A 24231-nucleotide genomic window follows, 5' to 3' on the forward strand; every position below is an offset into this window, starting at 1 on the left:
TCAAGGTATTTCCCTTGAGTAATTGCCCTGCATCAGCATCGCTAGAGAAGGGTCCTGGTTTCAACATCATGCTCCATGAAATGAAATCCAGCTGTTACCAGAAAATTCCCAGAGAAGAAAAAGTCGGGCTTGGAGGGAAAAAAGCCATACAGGGACAAACCCTGAATCAGGCATGTTTGGGGGTCAGACCTCTAGGGTCTTGAGCCCTTGCGCTTTTCCCAAATTAATCAAAAAGTGCTCCTCTTAGCAATAATTATAACTGATTATATTCTGGTCAATATGAACATGCAGGAAACAGAAGCAAACGCTGGAGTCAAAGAATTTCATTGTTTATTTGCACTAGCCTTTCCATCAGACACTTGTACCTTCAAATAATTATGTGTTTGGACTTTGAATGCTTCCAAAACATGGGTACACCAGAAATTACTGGCTTTACAGTAAGTGACCTAAAGAAGGATTGTCACTACATTTTTGTACCATCTTGAAAACTGTAGATATGTGAGTGTACTGTTCCAGTAAAGTTTCATCTTGCTTAAGTAAAGCTGCCTCTCTGTTGTAATTAATTGTATGAATATAGATGCCCTGAAAAACATACTGTATATCCTGATGTGTGAAACATGACAATAAACTAGTCTGTGAAATGCCTTGTTGTTGTAATAATGTTGTTATAAAACAGGGCATCTGAAAATTTTACATTAGTATTGAAAGCACTTACTATATCAGATATATAATAATTCTCAATCATTTCCTCAGAATGGAAAGCAAACAATTAAAATGTAATTAAAAGAAGCTGATGATCTGCTCATATACTGAATATTAGGCCTCTTCCTGAGAGCTCTTTGAGTTGGGGAGGGAACATGTTACATACTGTAGGCTCCAGAGACAAATATTCTCACAATAAAGAACTTATTTATTCAAGGATATGTGTCACAAACGGATGCAATATGTGTAGTAAAATGCAATGTGCAATGCTGCGAGAACAAAGACATGCTTGTGTAAGAATGGTTTCCTATTCTTATCCTGAAATAGCTCTATTTTTGTGTTTTTCTGTGAGCTGAATTAGTACATAACCATTAATTTCAGCCTTTTTAATTGGGTTGATTTAATCATCAGCATAACTGATATCCTAAAAACTCCAAAGTCTTAAGTCAACATGACTCCAATAAGGGCAGGTACTGGAAATTTTGGGATTTAAATTTTAAATCAGTGGAAAAGCTAAAAACGATCCAGTCAAAATATTAGTATTTAGTGAAATAATTCAGGATAAGAGTTAAATATTTTAGGTAACCTATGCCACAACAATATTTTCACTCAATTTAAATTATGTTAAAAAATATAATTAATTTTTAATTTTTAAATATTAAAAAAGAGCTCCAGTGTAAGATAGCCAAGATAGCTGTTAGCAGTTCATGAAAGTTTTGTTTGCCTTGTCTAGATTCTACAAATGTTACAACATCCCAATTGAGTGATTTATTTGGCGCGTCTACAAATGGTAATTGTGTTGCTAATGAATTTGAATGACAGATTAACAGAGATGTACATGAGGGTCAAGAAAAAGTTCCAGCTCTGGTATTCCAGTCATTTTCCAATGTGTTGAATTTGGAGGGCCCTTTGTGACAAAGCTAAATATTTCTCAATCCTGCTGATTGCTGCTTTATATCCGCAGATCCACTCAGGCTCAACTGTGTCACAGTTGTGGCTATTTCCAAAGAAAATTGACTTTGGCATGGAAACAGAATTAGCCAAAGGGCAGTAGAAATGGTTAACTATCCTTTTCCTTTTTTTCCTTTTTCCCCTCAAGCAACACCGTGCTATCTAGAGATAACAGTGGTGCAGTTCAGAGTTCTGAGTGGAGGCAATATACACAGAGACAGAGACTGGAAGAGAAAATCCAAGGTTGTAAAAATTACATATAAACACAGTCGGAAAACATGCATATATAATATTATTTTGGGAATATTATATTGAGGTGAATGCTGGTAGGGCTGCATGAGATCACTGACATGTTTTATGACCGTGGACTACTGACTGTCATTAGGAGAACAACTATTCTACTATTCTTACGCTAATTGTTTTAATGATGATCCCGGTCAGGACAGGGGAGTCAAAGAGTGAAATGCAGTCAGGGTAACAACGCATATCACCTCTAGTCATTGGAGAATTAAATGTTGAGAATGGGAAGAGTGAGTACTGCAAGTACATTTATTCAGCTATTAGCCAGGGAGCATGTTAAGTATCATTTTCTGCTTCCTTATACCTAAAATGCACTGTACTGTGCATATGGTGCAAACATATGTAAATGAAGAGTTACCCACGTCTGTCCCACCACAGACATAAAGTATAGCTATAAAACATGTATGTCCTGTCACCTCTTAAAAAGGTCACCAGTCTAATATACTAAAGTGTGAAAGTGTGAGGTTAGTGAAGGATTTATTCTTATGTTCCACATGGCCATACTCTCTAGATAGCCTTGTCATCCTGACCCCTAAGTGCAACCCCTAACAACATCATTTGGCTCAGTTAAACTGACATTTGAAACTTTGCCCCAGTCTCATATTATCCCATTTTGAGCCACAGCTGCACATCCTCACAATCATCTGTGTGCAGCAACCAATTTGCAATTTAGCCCTAGGTAGGAGGAATGATTTATTTTCATTATTTTCAAAGCCAAATGCTGCCTGTCTGCTTATTGTTTTGCTGATAAACCAGAGTTGGCTTGCCCTCACAAGACTGTTTAATGTTCAAGCAATTTTGTTGAAGCTTTTATCATCAGTGCTATATCATTTCCTCCCATCATTAAAAGGAGTCGTAAAGCAGATGTTTTATGAGTTCATGTCCAGAAACCAAACACAATTCATATGATCAAACCCTGAGCTCTCATGTTCTGACCCTTATCTCACTCCATACAGGTGTCAGACCTCAAACATGTTATCCCAGCATGGAGTCTGCTTCCTTTTATTTGTACAACTGAAGCCCTGGTTGCTGTAGTTGAAAGGCACTGGTGATATGCTTGCATTACCAGAGAACCATGAGAAAGTCAGGTAGGATAAACATGTGTGTCGTTGGCTTGACCCACTGACTATGTTTTAACTATTGTCACAACCGTTATAAGGAGTCTACTGAGGATGGATCTGGAATGGCTGAATTGCAGGCAGTAGAAACATATTTTTGGACAAAACCTGCACAATCTAATATTAGTATTCATTTTGTTCATCTTCTTTTGTTTTTGTTTGTTTTGTTTTTGTTTTGTTTTGTTTCTGGCCACCCAGTGAATTTGAATCCAATATTCAATCTTGCTCTGTTTTTGGCCTCCCCTTACTTTTGATGGAATTATCTAATTCATTACTAGTTGCTAACCATTACCTTTGTCTACCATTTGATAGGTATAGATCTGGAAAACATATATTTTAATTTAAAGCACAAAACAGGGAGATACACCCAAACAAAGCCTCAGCAACCATCTGTTAAATGTGTGACTGAAACAAAGTGGAACATAAAAAACATTTCAGTATCAAGAAACATCCTGATCATCAAAGCTAATCTCACATAACTGAAGGTCTGTGAAGCATTTAACCACAACAGACCACAGACAGAGTGAAACCCAGTATCCTTACCGAGCACTTCTTGTGACATACATTGGACCTAGAACAGCATGAGAAACAGCTGCTCTGCATTTGTGCCCAAAGACAAATAAATATTGAAAGATGTTCCAGCAAAACTTTATAAGCAACATTAGCGTTCTCTGCAAGGATGAATGTTTGTATGTAATTCAATCAGCTGTTAAAAAAAAAAAGTTGAAAGGGCAAGTCAACCTTCATAAATCAATTTGGGGTTTTTTTGAAACTTAAAAGCTATCAACAGCTGTCTTTGATCCACCATGTCTGCAGAGCACATGTTCCATTTTCTATTGTTCACACCAGATCAGCCTCTTTGTCTTTTGAAATTAAAGACTGATGGAAGTTGGGATGTGCAATCATATAATTATTAATTGAACTAGATATTTAATTATGTTTTTACAAGTTTGGGACGTGGAAGAACATTTAGCTTTATAATCCAAAAGACAATAAATATTGATGTTTTATTATAGGCAAGTAGCCCCTTCAATATACATTAATGCATCAGTTATAATCCAATGATATAATGTGCATTGGTCAGAATGCATGAGTACTTTTATTTTTGGTACTATATGTGTGTGTGTGTGTGTGTGTGTGTGTGTGTGTGTGTGTGTGTGTGTGTGTGTGTGTGTGTGTGTGTGTGTGTGTGTGTGTGTGTGTGTGTGTGTTTAGCTGAATCATAACAACTTGTTGATTGCTTGACTTGTCCTCTACTGCCAGCACAAGGTTAAAATATTTTGGTTTGTATTAAATCATTTAACAACAGTTAGATGGATTATCATTCTGTGAACATTTCTTAGCATAGTCACTGTGAAAATGCTGATTTAGCATTTAGCTCAAAGCACTACTGTTTATGGCTTTATGTGACCATAGACAGTAAAGATGTAGACCAGACCGTCAGAGGCCCTAACAGACTGCAGTTTATGTGATTTTACTGTATTAAAAATATATATATAAAGTAAACAGAAATCTCACTGCACAGTTTACTTCTTTAAAAGGGCTTTTGCTACTTAAGTACCGTAGGTGTACCGTAAAATTAATATGGTACAATAATTATGATTATTAATAAAGAGAAAAATATAGAGAAAGTAAATTGCTTTTGGTCCTCGTCTACAAATACACAGAAAAAATACAAAACATATTTCAGTAAGCTCAAGTTCATTCTGCTTGAACCCAAAAATATACAGCATGAAATAGGCTTAATGGTAAACCCCTGTCAACTCTACAGATGTTGAGAATGAGAGTGTATGTGCCTGGCACTTCAACAGACATATGTACTGTATGTGTGATACAAATAAAATGTAGGAAGTGAGATGACACTTGAGACCAAACGATCTCTCAGGGTATCCATATCTGCCTTGTTTCAACTCCAGGCTATTTCTGAACCCATCTCTGCCAAGCAGTGCTATTTTGGGTCAATCGGGGGCTGGGCATGTGAATGTACTGTAGGAGAAGGGGGATTATGTCAAAATACCTCTGAGAAACATTGTTAAAATAGCATATGGAACCTGTCCAACTCATTGTGTCCTCAGCTACACAAATCTCAATTGTCTTCGTAATTAACATTTTGGAAGATAACATTATGAAACAGCGCTAAATATTTTTTTCAAGAACATTTTGCCTGTAATTACATGATATAGTTCATTATGCCCATTAGAACTAACAAGTCAACTTTTTACACTAAAGCTATAACAAAATAACAAATTCAACTAATTTATCTCTGATTAAAGGAAACACAGTGGGGCAGTTGTCAACACTGGCTGACCAATGGTCTTTCTGTGTGGAGCCTGCATGTTCTTCTTGTGTCTGTGTGGGTTTCTCCAGGTACTCCAGGTACTTTCACACAGTCCAAACACATGCAAGTTGTAGTTAGGTTAACTGGTTACTCTAAATTTCTTGTAGGTGTGAATGTGTTTTTATCGGCGTCTTTGTGTCAGCCCTATGATAAACTAATGAGGATCTGTCCACAGTGTAACCCACCTCTCCAATGTCAGCTGGGCTTGGCTCTAGCCCACCCAACCCCACATGGTCCAGGATAAGCAGAACATGATTGATATCCAATGGTAATCTAACAGTTGAAATGTGTAGGAATGCATACAGCTGGATATATGCTATAATTATAATTATAATATTGCTGTTGACGACTCAGGCCCAAAATGGATTACAGTAAATCTGCTAACAAGCACTGCCTGAGTCTGCACACTCCACTAAAGCTATTACATGTTAAAATTACATGATCACATTACATATTCATGGCTAGAATGCAGATGTGGTAATAATGCTCCTCAGGGATGCTGCTGAAGACCAGAAAGAGGGAAGCTGGAACATCAGAACAATGCACCTAAATATTTTAATAAACATTTTCAAATACAAAGAAATGTCACTATATCTCTTGCTACTGATAGGATTTGATTAAAATATGTGACACTGTGAGAATGATCCACAGCAGACTGTTGCAATGATACACTTATAAAGAGGAGTGAATTGATCTGTGAATAGACCATGTTTCTGTTATTGAAGAGGCCACAAACAAAAGGTTGTACATTTACATGAAAACACCATTACCATACGTCTTGTAGCAGTGGGGTATCCAGCATTTACACTCAGATCCAGTCTTGACAATGGACAATCTAAATGATTTGAAAATCCATTTTTGTCTGCTGTGGAGGCGATAGACTGTTTGGCCTGGTAGAGATTCACACTGCAAAAGCTTGGCAGTGCAGTGGCATGTAAAAATGTCACCCATGTAAGGATGGCAGGAGAAAAGTAAAACAATAGGACACGTTAATATATTCTGATATTCCATGAACACCAGGCTTAAGTAGACAACAATATAGAGTGTCAGATAAAATGCATTAATAATGAGGAGAATGGCAGATTACCCCTTACATGAAGTTTCTATGACAGGAAACATCCCAATTTAATAACAAAAAAAGAGGAACACCAGCCTTTTATCAAAGGCAATTAATCTTCTTTAGGAAGTATTAGCTCTACTCATTTGCCCATTTCAAGTCTCAGAACTTGAGCTATATCAAGCGAAATGTATAAAAAGCATACAAAAACATGCATTATGGTGTGTTAGCTTTTGTACAAGAAGTAAGATCCATAAAAATTTTAGGGAAATATATGCTAGTGGGACAAGTGTTCAGTATGTTTGTCATTCACTGCCCCCCTTAGACCAGCGCTAATCCTGCTGGCATTTTATGATCTACCAAGTGCGTCAGACTGTTTCCATTCCAAAAGGCTCCTCCAGCCACCTTGCTTCTGCACTCTTAACTCCTCACATCCAGAGTCCATCACTGGCTCAAACCCATGTGTGAGGCCTCTGTCCAAGGCAAAGGCAGTCAGATGTGATCCTGTCCATGTCCTTTTTTTGTGACTAAAAATAATTGTATTGGATTGAATGCTCTGATTAGATAAACCCTGTAGACCTTGGTCTAGGATTAACTAAAGGCAACTTTAGTTAAGGAGTTAAGGAGTTATTACCAATATCAGTCTAACGTCCATTTCCAATAAAGTGTCCAATACGCTATTGTAATATTAATTAATTTGGCAATTAAATTCAAAATTTCAAAAACAAAACTTGTACAGTTGTGACCTCTAGTGGTTTAGTTAATAATATGCAGCAGCCTGCTATTGAACTTTACAATATGTTAGACTGTTCATTCATTTAGAAAAATTTAGACAGATGGACAACTCCACAAGCAATAGGCTCACCACAGTGATAGCAAAATGGGTGGCTACAGCATGTAGCAGGTTTTGTTTATCAATATATATATATAAATGCAATCAAGAAATTTTGAAAGATGGTATTCCAAATGTACTGTACAGTATTAAATAGCTGAATCTATTTAGTCAACCTTTGTCTAGAACCAATCTTTTGTGATTTCTTTGAGCTGTGGATAGGTCTTGAGAACTTCTGGCTCTTTGAGAAGTTTACCAAAAGAAGAGCAGGATTCTTGACCTTTAGCAATAACTTGATCAATCAGGTTAATAATGGACTCCTCTGGCTTTGGGACACACTTCAGATTTTGGTATTGTCTGTCTGTGACAATATCTCTGGCATGTACATGTTGCAGAATGAAGTTGCAATCTGCCCTCAAGCAGTCAATGAGTTCCACTTTGTGCTTCATGATCATTTTTACAACCGGGTCCTACAAAAGACAGAAGGTTTTGTTTATCAAATGTTTATACATTAGCAATTTTTGTGGCTGTGTTTTTGTTCATTACATCAAATTTTACATTTTGCTACTGTCAAACATGGCAGTTTTCCTCCCATGGGCCAAAATCATGCAGATTAAATAGGTTCTAAGTGATATTTAGGTGTGACTGTGCTCCTTAGTGGGGCTACTGATTATTGCAGCTGCCCATTTTCCTCTCTCTGCTCCCGTGTATCTTTGGAGGAGAGCAGGGAAAGAGCTTCTGATACACACATGTATCAGGAGCAAACTGGGGTTCACTGTTGTTCACTCAAGCATATGTCAAAATCTCATTTGTTTAAAATAGACATAGACACATGATGTCTAGAAAATTACATATTGTGATTGACTTGGCAGGCAACATCAAAGTTACAGATCGACAGTTCAGTATTAAACTGAACTGGAGGAGATTAATTTCCTTTAATATCACTGTAGGGGTTTTGGCAAATCAGTTTTCAAATGACGTAGGTATAAGAGGGTGCAGTCTGAAATAGAGAGTGAAAAACATGGCTGACACTGGGACAAAGATAGGGAACTAGTGCAGTGAACTGGTGTGGTGTGAGGTTAAAATGAAGTAGTAAAAGAGGCTTGGCTGGTTTGTTACCATGGTGGAAATTGTTTGGTTAGGGTAACCAATGTGTTTTAGCCTGTTGCTTGCTAACATGTTGCGCTGGTTCATTTATATGGTGCCCTGGGCATGTTAGCATGCAAATTAGCTTAGAGGATTAGTTAGGCAGACAGGAGTAGCTGATTTGTTACTTAAGATGAGATACTGTAACAGCAGGGTGAGGATGACTACTTGGGATTTGCTGGATGGTAGGTTGAGGTGCATGCTGGTTATCTTGGAAGTTAACTATCATGGATGCTGGAATACACTGTTGAGAGAGCTGGGCCAGCCACTGTGGAGTAATCTAAGCAGGTATAATGGTAGCTCTGTAAGGCCTCTGTAAGGTCACATCATACTGACACATATCTGCTCTTTGCTTGGGTGAAGAGTCAAACATGTTTTAAATGTGCACCAGAATAGAGAGTGCTGATTTTCTAACTTGTACCTACTAATAGGGCTGACAGAGCTAGATAATGTAAAGAAGAGCTGGAGCACTGAGCAGGCCATGGCATTCAAATGAAAACTGCCCCGAAGCCAGTGGGGCCAGCCACAACAGCAGCAGATGCAATGCTGTGTTATGAGGCCGGCTCAAGGCAAGGCAAGGCAAATTTATTTGTATAGCACCATTCATACACAAGCTCCTGAGAATTTCTCTTTCTTATAGAAGAGGGCAGAAATGTTTTTATCTGGGTCAAATAAGAACGGAATTGCATTTCACAGGATCCAGCAGATTTATAAATTTTGATGGCTGCTGTGGGGCCTAGTAATAGGTCAAAACATCAGTTAACATGAATATTGGGCTTTAGTGTGGCAATAACTGGACTCATCTCAGTGTTAACTTTGAAATTTTGAAGTATAGATGCATTAAAATGGCATGTTTGAATTTCTACTATCCTGGATGATTATGAAAAAAAAAAAAAAACACCTATCAGTGTGTGAAAGTTTTTACCTCCATGTACTGTACCCTTGAAGGTAGTGGTGTCTCATTTACTGTAGCTGGGAAGAAAACAGTGTGGGAACAAAAAATCTTTTATTGTTCTATACTTTGATTTACAAATGACAGAAAGTGACACACAAAATGTAATTATAACATCTACCAGATGTAAGAAACTGACAAAATTTTACCTGACTGTGATGTTTTTATAGACACTGACAGATTTATATCACCGTCTATAATGGCACCTGATATTGTATCAGCACATGCTATACTACTATTACGTGCAGTGTAGCATGCTGGGAGAATTTGTCCCTCAGTATTCCCTAAAAGAAGAAAAAAAGCTCAGCTAAAGACAAAAGATGAGTGCTCAGCATGTTACACATGAATAAATCCAGGACCCTTAAGGTAAATAGTTGACTGAAGAAAACAAGTGCAAAATATTTATGTCATCCACCATGTTTCCACCTCGATCAAGAGCCAGTGAGATTGAAACCTGTTTTGATCAAGCAACTCCAAACAGAATAGAACTGTATAAACTATGCAACAAAAATAGAGTTGCTTTAGCAGAGCATATCAATATACTTTACAAAATTAGGTTCATCATTTCATGTGACATGAGAAAGATTTATGCTTACCAGACTGACTACTCCCTGGATGACTCACTGTTTCGATCATCATGGAGAGTGATTTTGCTTGTGGATTTATTATTTCTCTTCTGGTAACAATGCTGTTACTATCAGCAAACACAGATGCAATGTGTGACCCTGCAAACACAATTGTGTATGATACTGTCTTTCACTCAGTTTTATAATCATTTGTAAAAAGGGTAACTTCAACATCTGGTTTTATTAAATGTAGTTATAGTAGACTATGGCAGACTTTACCTTGAGTGTTAGGGTTGAAAAACTGTGGCAGTTGTTGGTAATGTGTCTGATGTTGCCTTAGAATGTCAATGAATTTCTGACAGGCATCTTCTCCTTTTTCAATTATTATTCCCAACAGCACTTTCATTTTCTGTATTGCACTGTTTTGCTTGTCTGCCTCTTTGTATTCATTCATATATAAAAGATTTCCACACTGCTTAAGGATATATTTGGGGTCATCTGAAAGCCACACACAAAGCTGTTTTTGCTCTGACCTCAGCTTATCCACCGCCTATAATGACACAGAAACCAGGACACTTAAAAAGTCAAACATTTTGATAGGGCCACATGCTTATTATGTTCCCTCATGTAATATACCTAATTTCACATCACTGGTCCATTGTTTTATATATGGTGACTGAAAGATATTGTAGGTAGAATGACGAGTCCATCGTGTTTATGCACACAGAAAAGTAAACTGAGCAACACGGTTTGATCAAGTATATAAGCCCCACATCTGGAGAGTTTCTCTATGACTACAGAAATAGACAATAAACATAACATACCATTATTTTGTTCGACTTGTAGTAGTTTGACAGAAAACCAGATAAGATTATGATTCAGGCTTAAAGTAGATGGAAACTAAAGTTCTTGCTTCGTGAATTTCGTGATCAACTTCCTCATTCCTTCTGCGTGTCAACAGGGGAGGAGCCCCAAGCAAACCCTAACACATGGCAAAGAGGTTCCTCATCTGTGCATTTTTGATTTGAAAAAAAAAGAAAAGAAAAGTTACATTTTTAAGCACAAAGACAAAAAAGCAAACCTGTTTTGATTCTAGTCAAAAACAGAATTAAATGTAAAACTTACATGAATTGTTTTTGCTTTTCATAACAGTGACTCACAAAAACAAACATAAAGACGGCCACGTTTTTTTGTGACCACCTTGGTGTAACCAAAGGGGTGCAGTTGCATGGATGTTTTTTTAAAAGTGCAATGTAAGTGTAATCTCATTGTTACTACTTTCTGGCACAAAAGAGGAAACTTTGAAGCCACTTGTTCATAAAAAATGGAGTTGTGTAGGAAAACTGGCTTTCTTTGCACACTGAACAACACTGAATTGGTTTATTCCCCGTTTCAGTGCCAACATTGGTCCACGGATCATAGAGAGAGCATCTAGTGACAGTTTGTGTGGCTTTACTGCAAACACGTGTCACGATTTAGTTTATAAATTTATTTTTGGACCCAAGTTCACAGATAGAGACTTTATCAACATGAAAGAGGAAAAAAAAACCTCAGAAAACCGAAGTATCTACAAAAGTGTCCAGGGTGCAGCCAGGATCAGAACCAGGAGGCACCAGGACCAATAAGTATATAGAGGTAAGTAATCAGACGGTGAGAACTGATATTCCAGAGTAGGAAGAGGGAGAGTCCATAACCATGAATTCCGACAGGAGGCACTGACCGGTGAAACTGGGAAGGCACAGTACCTTATTTTAAGTTTGAACATGCCATATAAATCACATGGCGTGTTATCCCAACCTGGTCATTTCAAAATCTAGTTTTCCTTGACAGTTAGAGTTTGGCAAGGGTTGGGAAATCCGGGGTATGACGAGAAAGTTTTAAACACTGGAGAAACCACAGAGAGACACACTTGCGGTGGCGTTCAGGAGGACAGGAAGGCCATGGATTAACTGCGAGCCGACCAGCTGACTTCCCACAATGGAGAAACACCAACTACAAGGGACACAGGAACTGGACACCAAAATAAAAGTCCCAGACAAAAAGCCAGAACATAGACCATGATAACATGAACCTCTCCCAAATCACAAAACCCCTTTTATATATAATGAATTTTTATCATTTCATATATTGTATATTGAACACCACTAAAAATGTTAATCACCTGAATGTGTATTATTCATGTATTTGTATTAAAATATAATGAAATGATTAACAGAATACATATGGCATACACATATGGTATATAAATATAAATCAGATGACACTGTTAAAATAACATAAGTATTCAGACATTTTTTTAATTGCTCACTGTTGCAGTGTAGAAACTTACTCATTAATCCCAGTCATACTGCTGTCTGTGTTGTTGGAGGTGGACATATAAATGTTAGAAACGTTGTCCACACTGAAAATTTTAAAAGAATTGGGTACGTTGAAGTCAGCAGTGAGTAATGGCTGTTAAAAAACAGGGATCATTTTTGGCATGACCAACCCATGACTGCTATACAATCTGTTTCACAGAAATGTAACGTAAGACTGTAACATTAACATATTGATAAGATTAATTAATCATTGGTCGTAGATGGAACTGTTTGTGCTGAAACACACTAGCATAGAGTTTTTAGTGTGGAGGTGCGTGTTTACTGCTGGATGTGCTTTTGACAAAAGTAGCATTGCGCTCCAGTGTTACGGCCCTCCTTCCAGTCAATTGGTTCAGTTCACTCATGTCCACTCCAGAGTCCAAACTGGTTTCTCGACTCTCCACTGGCCGTCGTCTCCTCTGCTCATCTGACACAGCATAATGGATCTCAGCCGCGGGTTTTCCTTCCAGTGAGACAAACCAGGCCCGGGGTGGCTGAGGTGAGGGCATTTTAGAAAGTTCACCCAAGGTGTGCACTGAATGCCTGCTGTCCCGCACTTTATTTAATGTTCCTGGGACTGACACTGACTCTGGGAGGCTGAAGTGACCCCTGGATGTGCTGCTGGGGGCTGCTGCCTGAATGGGCTCCAGAACTCCAAGGTGGTCCTCAGTTTCTGCTGCCTGGTTCTGGGTCAAAGATGGACCTTTCGTCATTGTCTGTGTGATGTTGTCTTTATTCAGAGGCTCACTGGCACCACTGTTTGAAGCCCCTACACGGGGCAGAGTAGCTGACTTGCTCCGCTGGGGTGGTTCTGTTTGCTCTTCCAAATGGAAGAATGCTGGAGCGTGAAGAATGGCAATAGGCTGGTTGTAGAAAAATAAATTCTCAGTCAGTGTTGCTGGAACTCTTCTTTGTTCTGCTGGTTTGTACGAACACGTCTGATCATTCAGATCAGTGTTAAGCTCTGGCTCATTACACTCCAGCGTGATGGCTACAGCATTGGGATTGGCTATTACATTGTCATTGTGAACTGAATTCACAGAGGCTTTGTGTTGATTATCCCTCTTTTCTATGACAGATTGGTTCAGCCCATCCTGTGGATGAGAGGTATCGCCTGAAGATACTTCATGAATTTCTTCATCACATGTGGAGGTGGTTTGGTCTTTTCTCATCATTGCAAGGATTTTCTTTCTCTTAGAGTCATTGATGGAACTTCTGTAGACAAGACAGGACATTTCCTTTAAACAGAGTCAGGACAATGATACACAACATGACAGGTGATTCGTTTTCATCATCCCATGATTGGGAATGCAGCTGTTGTCAACATATTCATTTGTGCAAATAATAGATTTGATTTTTATAGCCATAATGATTTGTGTGATTTGCTGCTTGGTGTTTTACTAATATTGAAGCATTTCTATATGAATACTTGACTAATAATTACAAAATAAACTCATGGCCTGAGGGGTGGCTTTAAAAGTTGCCCTGAAAATTATGCAGCCTACTCAAAGGACAGCTCTAGCCAGCTTAGTTTTACCATAGTTGAAGAGGATTTCAAAGGCAACCCAATGTCATGATAAAAACAAAGTGTCATAACACATTCAACAATTTTCCCGCTGAGCAATCACCACCACCTATTGGACATACCATATAGAATAAGATGAGATGAAGGCCTTTGTTACCTGCGGTAATATGACAATCCAACCAGCAGACAGACAATAATAACAAGCATGCCACCAAGGAGAACCATCAGGACGTCAGTGGGAATGGAAAGCTCAAAGAAACCTGAAGCAGATGTGAGATGGTCAGAAGTTGAAGATAGACATGCAACAACTATAATAAAATATTATAATAAAATTAACTATGGGCTTTTTGCATCTCAAAATATTTTTTAATCAAACAAATTATTGTTGGTTATTTAAGTTATTCAAAAGTTAGGAATAAAATATACTGTAGAGCACTTGCCTCTGGTTGATGACAAAGGTGCTGCAATCCAGTATCCAAGATGAGGAGCTGTGAAAGTCCACCTCAGTTTTCCATCTACTGATTCCACCTTCCCTAATCCTTTTCTCATCCATCCTCCTAGGCAAAAAAAAAAAAACTCAACCTGTCAGTGTTTATAAAGAAACCCTTGTCTCAGATTTATCAGAAATAACACAAATCTGTCAGATACGTAAATAAATGTTCTCTTCTCCTTCCAAAAACAATCTAGGTTCTTGTTGAAAAAAGAATAAGTATAACCCAAAATGTTCATTCAAAATGTCTGTGTTCTCTATTTGTCAGTGGCATCTTATGTATCTGTCACAATCACAATCTACTACTGGAAAAGTGACAGTGAGTTGGTGCTGAAACATGACTTCAGATTCCAAGTTAGTGAAACACTAAGTATTACATGTCAGATCATTACAGACCAGCTCATCTGTTACAACAGTATCATGTCACACATCTACTGTATTAGGCAAATTCTTGGAGACTTAAATAGTTGTTGCTCTAAGACAATCAATTAACAAAAATGTTCATTCTAAGTAGATTTTAATCATAAATATATTAAAACAAGTTCAGTTGATAAATGATTAACTGAGAAAAGTCAAGCTAACCACTTGATCTTCCTACAAAAGAACTTCTCCTTAAAAGCATCAAAGTTTGAGAGATAATTATCATGCATGTCAACTTACACATCAGTGTAATCTTCTTCTAAGTGAGCACCATCCACCCTTCAACAAGCTGAAGCCATAAAGTCATTTTCACTAGCACCACAAATTGCGTGCACAAATGATCACGACTTCTACTCACCAGTGGTCTGGTTAAAGAACCAGGCTGGAACAACACTTGAAGTCTGAAGTCCACGGCTGTCAGTAATTCTGAGGCTGATCTTTATGGGCCCACTCACAAGTAGCTCTATGTCTCCTGAGAAAAGCTGCACGCTGACAGCTGCCACCGGGCTCAACTCCACACTCACATACCCTTGGGAAAACAAGACATGGTGTGCATGAGAAGTACAATATATGTTCTGAGCAATTTACTCATGTAAAACTAACTCAGATAAATGTTAACAGTGCAACTGAAACTGCAGTATTATTGAATACTGGTTGGATAATATAGCAGTCTGACAAACTGACGCTACTCCTGCTCAAGCCATAGCATCAGTTTCATCTTTGCTTCAGTTCAGCTTGTTCTAGCTGTTATGCACATAATTTGTAAGTGACATACCATATAGAATAAGATCTATTCTCATCCTTCAAAGTATTATAATGGCATATGCTGTAAAAAGCAATAAAGCATGACTAGGAGCAGCTCATATGCATCTTTATTTATTTATATTAGTATCAACTGGTGGTGATTTTTACAACCACTAGACGCCACCAAAGTCAAACAGAATACTTTCATTCCTACATGTGCAATTACACTGACTTCTATTATGGTATTAAAAATTATAATAGATTAGAAATGGTATAATATATATGTCTATAGTAGTTTAAAATCAGATTATAGAAAAAATAGTTACCTGGTTTTCTGAAATGGTTACCTGATTTACTGCTGATAATACCCAAAGTGTTGAAAAAGTTCTGATTCTCTGATGACAGGTTGGGAATGGTGAGATAAGCTTTAACAGACGTGACATTACTGCCATCTGTCAGATTCAACAGGCTTTTGGAAAACTGGACAACAGGGTGGGATGAAGCATCTGCAAATAACACAAAACACAATGAATCACAGTTGAATATAGAGGAAATATATGTATTTTCTTTGGCTGATATATTTTTATTTAAATAAATTCTTGTACTGAGAAGCAAAGAGATAGAGGGGTAACATAAGCATGAGAATGGTTGGTTGATTTTTACAGTACCAGATGTTTTGCCAGTGATTAGGATAGTGTCTTCAAAGAGCCAGATGTTCCCTCGATTCAGGCCAAGTAGTGACATGGTCACTGATGAAAATACTGCAACAATGATAGAAGCAGAAAGCAGAAAGATGCAGAATTAGCGTTAAACACTTCATTTACATGTTTTTCCAATAGATGGCAGTGTAGCATTCTCTTTAATCAGCTCACACGTGTGATTTTCCACAAACACTCTCTGTAAGGGGCTTATCTAACACTCAATCTATAAAACTGGCCTTGTAAACTGCATCCTAAAAATGCAGAAAATCACTGATGTATTTGGATCTCAACATTTTAAAATTATATTTCATTGTAATTTTTATATGACACAATTTGGCATGTCACATTCGGAAGAAGAATACTGCTGCTGTGTCAAAAATGCAGGCACACAGATGAGAGAAATTGTAGCTATGCAATGGAGTTAAGCCTCAACATGCTAAGTCAAGCAGCAACAGATTTTCTGAATTGACAAAAAGAGAAAAGAAGTCTAGCACTCCTGCTTCAGTGGAAAAGATGCACCTCAGTCATACTAAGCATAAAGTCATAATAGTCTAAAAGTACTTGATATATCCATAAAACTGTACTACCTTTCCATAAGCTAAAGCTCCTTAACTGTGGTAACTCTGTTCAACTCCACATTAAGCACACACACACACATTAAACATCTTACCTGGCATTCTCATGGTTTTGAAAGGCAGCAGTGAGCAAATGTAGCCATTCTTGCTGGCCACAACCATGACAGGCAGCCCAGTTTGATAAGGTACATGAAGCAGAACACCACCGTCCTCTCTAGTAAGAGCTGTGTTGGTCCTGGTGTAGTTAATGTAGACCTCCACCACTGCCTGGCTCAGGTACTGGCGACTCAGCACATCATTAACCTGGACCTTCAGATTATAAGCAGAACCTATGGGGAAAAAATATGAAATGGGACTGTGGTCAAGGTAAAGATGCTGCTTTAAGAGAAACAGTTTGCAGCTGAGTGAGAAAGTTCATACAAGTTCATGAAATCCCCTAAAAAAAAACACCAGTCTCAGAATGACACACGTTCAACACAATGTAACATTATAGATCCCAGTATAAGATACTGTAACTCATTGTTATTTTGTCAACCTCTTGTATGTAGCACAACCATGTATTTATTTACTTAAGTTGGCTGCAGTTGAAATTAACCTAGGTGATGCCTTATGGACAAAACATTAGGAAAATTCATTGATGAAAAAAGTGTGATTATGGGAACCATAATCAGACTTTATTTCTGATCTTGGTGCATTACAATAAAGTAATGCATCACTACTTGCCCACAGAGTTAACAAATGGTGGTCAAGCATATCCCAACAATCATTGACTAAGGGACACACAGAACACTGAAGCAGCCCTAGTCAATATTTACAACATAGGAATTAATCAAATCGCTATGTGTAGTGCCATTCATTCAGTGTGACAAACCCTTTTCTGCTCAGCTCTACAGCATTTTTAATACTAAAAAACACAATAACAAAATACTATAATTTCTCTTTATATATTTATATAGCATCTTTAGAAACAATGTGCAAGTCAAAGATCTTCCCATTTAAAACAGAAAAGAATGTAACATTGCAATAAGTAGTTACAGTAGGTAGATAGGCAGGGTGACAAATTCAGAGTGAAAGCAAAGAAACAACAATTCATCCATTAGCCTGGCAAAATAAAAATGTTTTAAGTTGAACTTTAAGTGACTTGACCAGTCCCTGGTCCACAGGAACTCACACACAGGGCAGAGTAATTGAAAGCCCGAGGATCAGGGTGATCTAGTTGGAGTGTAGGCACTGAGTAAGTCTGGGGCCATGCTTTTAAAGCTTTGTGGTCAATTAAAGTTTAGAGAGGAAAGTTTAGAGTTTCAAACAAGACCTGTCAAGTTGTGCTAAAAGAGTTAAGGAAATGAATCACCTAAGGCTCTGCTATAAATATTCTATACTGAACTGTACTGTTTCTGTGTATTTTCAGGCAGGATGTGACTTTTGTGAGCCATAAATCTCAGCAGCTGGTTCACAGCTATATATATCCTACTTATTTTGTGCTATGAGACAACAAAAATGTCCTCATCGCACTTTTTATTTGTAACTAAATGCTGCAGTAGTGCTATAGCTGCAATCTCACTAGTCTTACTGTCATAAGTGTCATTATCTAAGGATTTTGAGAGACAGACAGCTGAAGTGGCTGATTTTGCAGTTTGACTGCCTATAATCCTGCTGCTAAATGATCTGCCAAAGCTCTACTGAAAACTCTTGAAGTGCTACCAGCTTTCACAGCATCTCAGCAACTGCCAAAGACTGATAACCAGATCAGCCCATATCCTTACCCCTAACTATTCCCTTTGATCAGAAGCAGACAAATGCCTGCAGCTGCCAGGAGTCCCTTATTACCAGCCACAAAATAAAACAAATATCTATCATTTTACTGTGTTATTGTCATCCCACCAGGATACATACTGTGTGCCAGTGAACATCAAGAAAAGGACAGTCCTATTTCTCTGTGTCCTGCCTTTATAGCTAAACAGAACAGAAGGTCTGAAGTGGAGGTGTTTTGTGCCAGGTTACTATCCATCCATCATCTATACCCGCTTATTCCTTAACCAGGGTCACAGGGATCTGCTGGAGCCTATCCCAGCTCTCTTTGGGTGGAAGGCAGGGGTACACCCTGGACAGGTCCAGATTACTATAATCTCCCCATTTGGCGAAGTGAACCACAGCACAAAGAGGTTTATGATGTTGACTGAAACAAGCCACCTAAAACCAAGGAGGCAGATGAGAAATAGATCCCATGTAGCATGTCAGTGCTGTTGTTATTGGGCACATACAGAAAATAGGTATTTCTTCTTGAGTGAAATGTTTTCAGTGCTTTGTTTATCAGTGTGTGCACATTGGAAACATATTTCCACTGACCAAACATTAAATTATAAAAATTAAAACACCTTATATTTGAATGGCAAAAATCTAAATATTGAAACCCTCACATCACCTTATTCTGCTGACCAGTCAAGCAGGTAGAGCATTATATTGCATCACTGTCACTTCACTGAGCATCCATCTATCCATTTTCTATACCCACTTATTCCTAACCAGGGTCACAGGGATCTGATGGAGCCTATCCCAGCTCTCTTTGGGTGAAAGGCAGGAGTACACCCTGGACAGGTCACTTCCCCGAACAGTATAACCAAAATCATGGCACGCAGGAAGGATAGAAACATGTTGACTGGTCTGTTCTATGAGACCACCAGGCAGGATGAACAGATGGTTCAACAGGGATTTATTTCTCATGACCCCCCCCCCCCCCCCCCCCCCCAACACACACACATTAGATATGTTGGAATTAGGCCATTTATTCTGCAGACAGTCAAGTCAGCAAACTGAAGTGAGATTTAAGACAAAAGATGCTGGTGAGGGGGTGCCTAACAGTCCCCAGTTAAATAATTAAAATATCCCCTGGAGCTATGTGATTAAACCTGATTAAAATCTGTGGAGTATTGTGTGGAGTACAACAATGACAATACTGCTCTCAGCATGCTCTATGCCCATTTGGATTTGTGAGTTGTGCCTTGAAAAGTGGACAGACTTTATTTTGTACCGAAGGGACAGGAAGTCCAGGAGGAGCAGGCTTGGCAGGACAGGATAGCAGGTTGGCAGCAATACATGCGACAGCAACATGTTTGGGTACATTTCCAAGTGTTTTAGTCCTGAATGCAGACCGGGGGTGATGTACTCCTACAGGCCAATGAATTAGGCATGAATCAGTTGGTAAGTGAACAAGGCCACAAATCCCTCTTTCAACTTTTCTCCACTGCTCTGCTGTAAACAAGAAGCTTGTCGTGAAAAGTGCGTGCATCTGAGTGCGTGAGTGAGACAGAGATGTACTTCAGGGGGGAGGGAGAGCATATTTCCCTTTAGAAGATTAGACTAACCAGCAGGAGATGAGCAGAATGAGTTGAAAACAAGAATGAGTCTGCTATGGTTGTATTTTTATGATGTTTAGCTGTTTAGCCAAAAACCCAAATCAGTTAATACATTGTTGTCATATTGTAAATAGTGCACAAACAAAGTAAAGGGCTGCATTGTTTGTGCCAGTAAAAAGAGAGGTGAAGAGTTACTCATAAAGCCCCCATATGTCTTATTACTCATCAACAGCAAATCCTGACACAGATGGGCTAGGCTGACTAAATAACACCACAGTCTCTAATCTGCTACAAAAAGCCTTTGATATAATGGATAATAGAAATAAGCAGAAATATCAAAACATATGTTAAATTAGTCTTCTTCTCTGCTCCAGTTACAATGTTATTTTGAGTTTATATCCTTTCTGAAATACACAAGTACAAATTCTGCTCCAGTTGAGATGCATACAAACCTGGCAGGGGATCCAGCACTTGTCGGTACTGAAAAGGCTCTGGTCTCACGTGATCCCGCTTTGAAAAGTTCCTGTCATCGATATGCACAGAGCGTCCTGCTGTCGCAGTCAGCTCTCCGGTCGCGTTGCCTTCCTTGCGTAGACTCAGCGCAGATATCAGACAGATCAACAGGCGCATGGCTCTGAGACGGTCGGTGATCGGCCTCACTTTTCACTCGTCACAGGCCTAGTTCTCATCCACAGTTTCAACAAGAGCAGAGATGCCCAGTCCACTGCCATCCCTGCCAGGCGCGCTTCAAGCTGCGCACTCAACTCCTCCCCTTTTAGCTGCTCCGTGACGCCCATGCAGATCTGCTCTTTCCATCTGTCTAAGATCTTAGTTTTTAGGGAAGCTCATTTTAACTACCTTGTACTTATAATTTCAGTTTTACTCCACAAACTCCTGGTGAATTTCTCACCAAGGATCAGGCAGGTCCTTATGTTGTGCTGTATTCTGTGCTATTAATCTGATTTTAAAAAGTAAATAAAGTTAGAATATAAAAAGTAGGAGTAAAAACTGCAATTTAATTTAACGACGTTGAAGCACGAAGTAGCATGAAATGCTCCCGTATAATTAAGCACTACATTACTCAGTAACATTACTTATATTAGTTACATTCCACAACTGCTGTACAGCAACTGAGCAAAACACTTGCATCAAGTGATTTCTACCACTAGATGGCGACAGTGTATTACCAGTTCATCAACAGAAACACCGAACTGTGCCTCAGAAACGTGACTTGGACATAAACATGTACTCGAATGACTAGGAGTGACTGATGTAGTACAAGCAGCAGTTATACTTTAATAGTAGTAGTAATAGTGACAGTAACAACAGGCAGGATATTTATGTTAGTTAGTTACGTGTTGACTTTACAGATCCAATAAATACACTCATTAAACATTAGTTCTGCCTCAGGTTTCTTTCAAAAATGTCTATTTATACACTGCACTGATGTTTTAATCACTGACTCAGAATTCATCCACCCTGCACTCTGCACACCTGCACGGAGAGTTACTACTCAAAGCCAAGGGCAACATGCAGTTTCCCAGTCAGGACTTTATTGCCGCTTTGTGTGGGTTTGTGATGAATAACATACCAGGAAACTAGTGGAATTCTGAATGGAGAATGGACTGATTTATAAAATTGTGACATCTCCACAGAGCTTGTGTGTCTTCTAAATTAATGTTTTTATAATATTAACATTTATAATAATCTAAACATTGCCATCCTTGCACTCTGACATTCTGAATACCATCTGCTGCAGCGAGGAAGATAATTCTTTCAAAAAAATATCCCCTCATAGTCTTTTGAAGCTGTTTTCCATTGACATTCATATTATTCTTTATTTTCTCACTAGCCAGCACATACTGTATTTTACTTAATCTGCCAATTATTATTATGCTCCCTTGTCAGCAGTAGGATAATCACATGGATGACTCTCAATCATTGATAAAATGAGTGTAGGCCCAGTAGATATTTTTACTGGTACACAATTAGTGTCCCCTACTGACAAAAATATTTAATATTTATTATTATCACTCTATTGTATAGTGTACTATTGTACAGTGTATAGTGTACCCCCGCGAAGAGTTCGCGGCTTCAGTAGTTCGCGGATTTTTCCTTATAACCTAACTAATAATTGTTTGCGGAAACCCTCGCAATTTCGTGGAAACCGCAAATATTCCATGTAATTTTTTTTATGGCTCTTTTCGTAGCAATATATAATTTTTAATGCGTTTTTGTTATGGGGTGTGGGGTAGAAGGAGAGGCGCAGGACACAATCTTTTTATTAATTCCTGGACACACCAGGCTCGGGCACCGCGGAGAACCTTCTCCGCACTCGGGACGCAATAAACAGATTCAGGATACTCCACTGCTCGACGTAGAATCAAACACGGACTAACAAACAACATATAAACTCAGCCACTCGGCGTACAGACAAACGTTAACAGACGTGAACAAACTTTAATCCTCCCGCGAGAAACAAAGGGGAACATGAGCTATACACACACTAGAAACAAAGCCAAACACAGGTGAAAGCAACAGGTGAAACCGGAAACCAGAGACCAAAATAAGAGTCCATACAGGAAGTCAAGAATACCAAACCCTAATAGTTTTAATGCGAAATTATTAAGAACGATGTAATTTACTAATTTAGGTCACTAATTTATTTACTAACAATGTATTAAGCTGATTTTGAAATGAAATTAAAGTGTTTTGGGAACATATTTAGGGTTTAAACTATAAAAATAGGCATTTATAGGCATTTTTTTTACCACATCCAAAATTCGCGGTTTTTCACAATTCGCGGGTGCTCTGTAAGAACGTGACCCCGCTAATTTCGGAGGTTTACTGTATTTCAAAGTAAAAACTTTGAGTAAAAACACACTCGTGTTCATTTATTCAATATTTTCCTCCTGTGTTTTCTATTTAACAATCGATAACCTTCCCCACAAAATTATAAATGAACATATTTCATTTTCCATATAGGTGTCATGTCCCTTTTCACTTTACTATGTAGGCCTATTTGAAGTATCTGAAGCTTGGTTTGTTTTGTGATGTCTGCCCGTGGAGCGTCCTGCCGCCAGAAACATGAGCAAATCCTTCCTCGGCTGACTCCATCGCCATCATAGCGCTTCAGTGACAGGTCCTTCTGGGAGATTCTGTGAGCTGACACATTTGTCCTCCCAGCTCTGACAAAGTATAAATCAGAGTCTAAATACAAGCAGGCGAATGGATGACAGCCTGAGTCTCCAGGATCAATTTGCCACATATTAGATACAGTAATGGTTCATTTATCCACATAAATAGCTGCGTCTATTGGGACAATTTTAGAACGCTGCTTGCTTTTATTCTGAAAATCTGTGCCTACTCTCTGCTCCATCCCTGCATGCTTTCTTTCATTAATCTTTTCAGCACGAAGATAGATTTTTGTGTTGTTTTGTTACATTCAGTTCAGTTCTAGCTCGAGTTTATTAGATTCTATTAAAAAAACAATGAAATTTTTTTCTATGTGGAGAAAATTTTGCTAATTTTGGTCATATTTTCTTTTGTACATTGTTTCCATTTATTTAAATTTGTGTTAAACCACAATTGTCTGTTCATTATCTGTGAAATAACAGTATATTAGTAAATTACACTTGATTGCTCTTTCTTAAAAGTCTGAAATTTTATTTAATAACTAATATCATTACTGTATTGTACTGTACTGTCCTGTCTTCAATCTTACACAAAGAAGCACCCAAATGAGTTGCTATGTTTGCTAATGTGTCTTTCAAGGGGAAAAGTCATGAGCTCATCAAAATCAATATTTTTCTTCTTTTACATGAAAAGACACATGCAGAATGAAATATATATATATATATATATATATCATCTTGTGATTATTCCACCTCCTCTCTGCATACTCAGCGCAGACTTAGGGTACAATACCGGTAACACCATATTAAAAATAAAATAAACAAATACATGTTGCCACCACAAATGCAAAATAAATCATTCCACACCCAAGCCTCTGTAGCTAATTTTAAATTAACCATGCATATAAAACAAAGAACATTTAGCCATACCTGGATGGAACAGAAAGAAAACACAACTGTGGGAAATGTT

At 38.2% G+C, this 24231-nt stretch overlaps 2 protein-coding genes across 3 annotated transcripts; both read right to left on the reverse strand.

The window, feature by feature from the left end:
- Window positions 1-5945: 5945 nt before the first annotated feature.
- On the reverse strand, window positions 5946-10915 carry LOC113124004 (uncharacterized). Of its 2 annotated transcripts, XM_026296444.1 has the most exons (6): window positions 10787-10915; window positions 10242-10512; window positions 9993-10121; window positions 9546-9680; window positions 9370-9416; window positions 5946-7768 (listed from the first exon to the last, which is right to left on the reverse strand). In XM_026296444.1, exons 1-6 carry the CDS (start codon window positions 10787-10789, stop codon window positions 7481-7483), a joined length of 873 nt encoding a protein of 290 aa, XP_026152229.1. In that variant the 5' UTR covers window positions 10790-10915; the 3' UTR covers window positions 5946-7480. The 2 variants fall into 2 exon arrangements, with proteins under 2 accessions (XP_026152229.1, XP_026152230.1); XM_026296445.1 differs by lacking the exon at window positions 10242-10512 and having other exon boundaries at window positions 10787-10907.
- A 1328-nt stretch (window positions 10916-12243) lies between these two features.
- Window positions 12244-20859, reverse strand: LOC113124003 (protein FAM171B-like). Its single transcript, XM_026296442.1, has 8 exons — window positions 20580-20859; window positions 16870-17103; window positions 16167-16259; window positions 15846-16004; window positions 15113-15283; window positions 14285-14401; window positions 14002-14104; window positions 12244-13534 (listed from the first exon to the last, which is right to left on the reverse strand). Exons 1-8 carry the CDS (start codon window positions 20755-20757, stop codon window positions 12580-12582), a joined length of 2010 nt encoding a protein of 669 aa, XP_026152227.1. The 5' UTR covers window positions 20758-20859; the 3' UTR covers window positions 12244-12579.
- Window positions 20860-24231: the final 3372 nt, after the last annotated feature.

Source organism: Mastacembelus armatus, chromosome 21 (genome assembly GCF_900324485.2).
Source record: "Mastacembelus armatus chromosome 21, fMasArm1.2, whole genome shotgun sequence".
Taxonomy (NCBI): Eukaryota; Metazoa; Chordata; class Actinopteri; order Synbranchiformes; family Mastacembelidae; genus Mastacembelus; species Mastacembelus armatus.

Excerpts from the sequence above, each read along its gene's own strand:
- LOC113124004 (XM_026296444.1), bottom strand. Across the intron at positions 10,122-10,241 it reads TTTCAACCCTAACACTCAAG|GGTCACACATTGCATCTGTG; the intron begins GTAAAGTCTGCC and ends TTGTGTTTGCAG. Across the intron at positions 7,769-9,369 it reads CAAGGGTACAGTACATGGAG|GACCCGGTTGTAAAAATGAT; the intron begins GTAAAAACTTTC and ends TGTCTTTTGTAG.
- LOC113124003 (XM_026296442.1), bottom strand. The coding sequence starts at position 20,757 with ATGCGCCTGTTGATCTGTCTGATATCTGCGCTGAGTCTACGCAAGGAA. Across the intron at positions 15,284-15,845 it reads TATTATCAGCAGTAAATCAG|GGTATGTGAGTGTGGAGTTG; the intron begins GTAACCATTTCA and ends TGTTTTCCCAAG. Across the intron at positions 14,402-15,112 it reads GTTCTTTAACCAGACCACTG|GAGGATGGATGAGAAAAGGA; the intron begins GTGAGTAGAAGT and ends TTTTTTGCCTAG.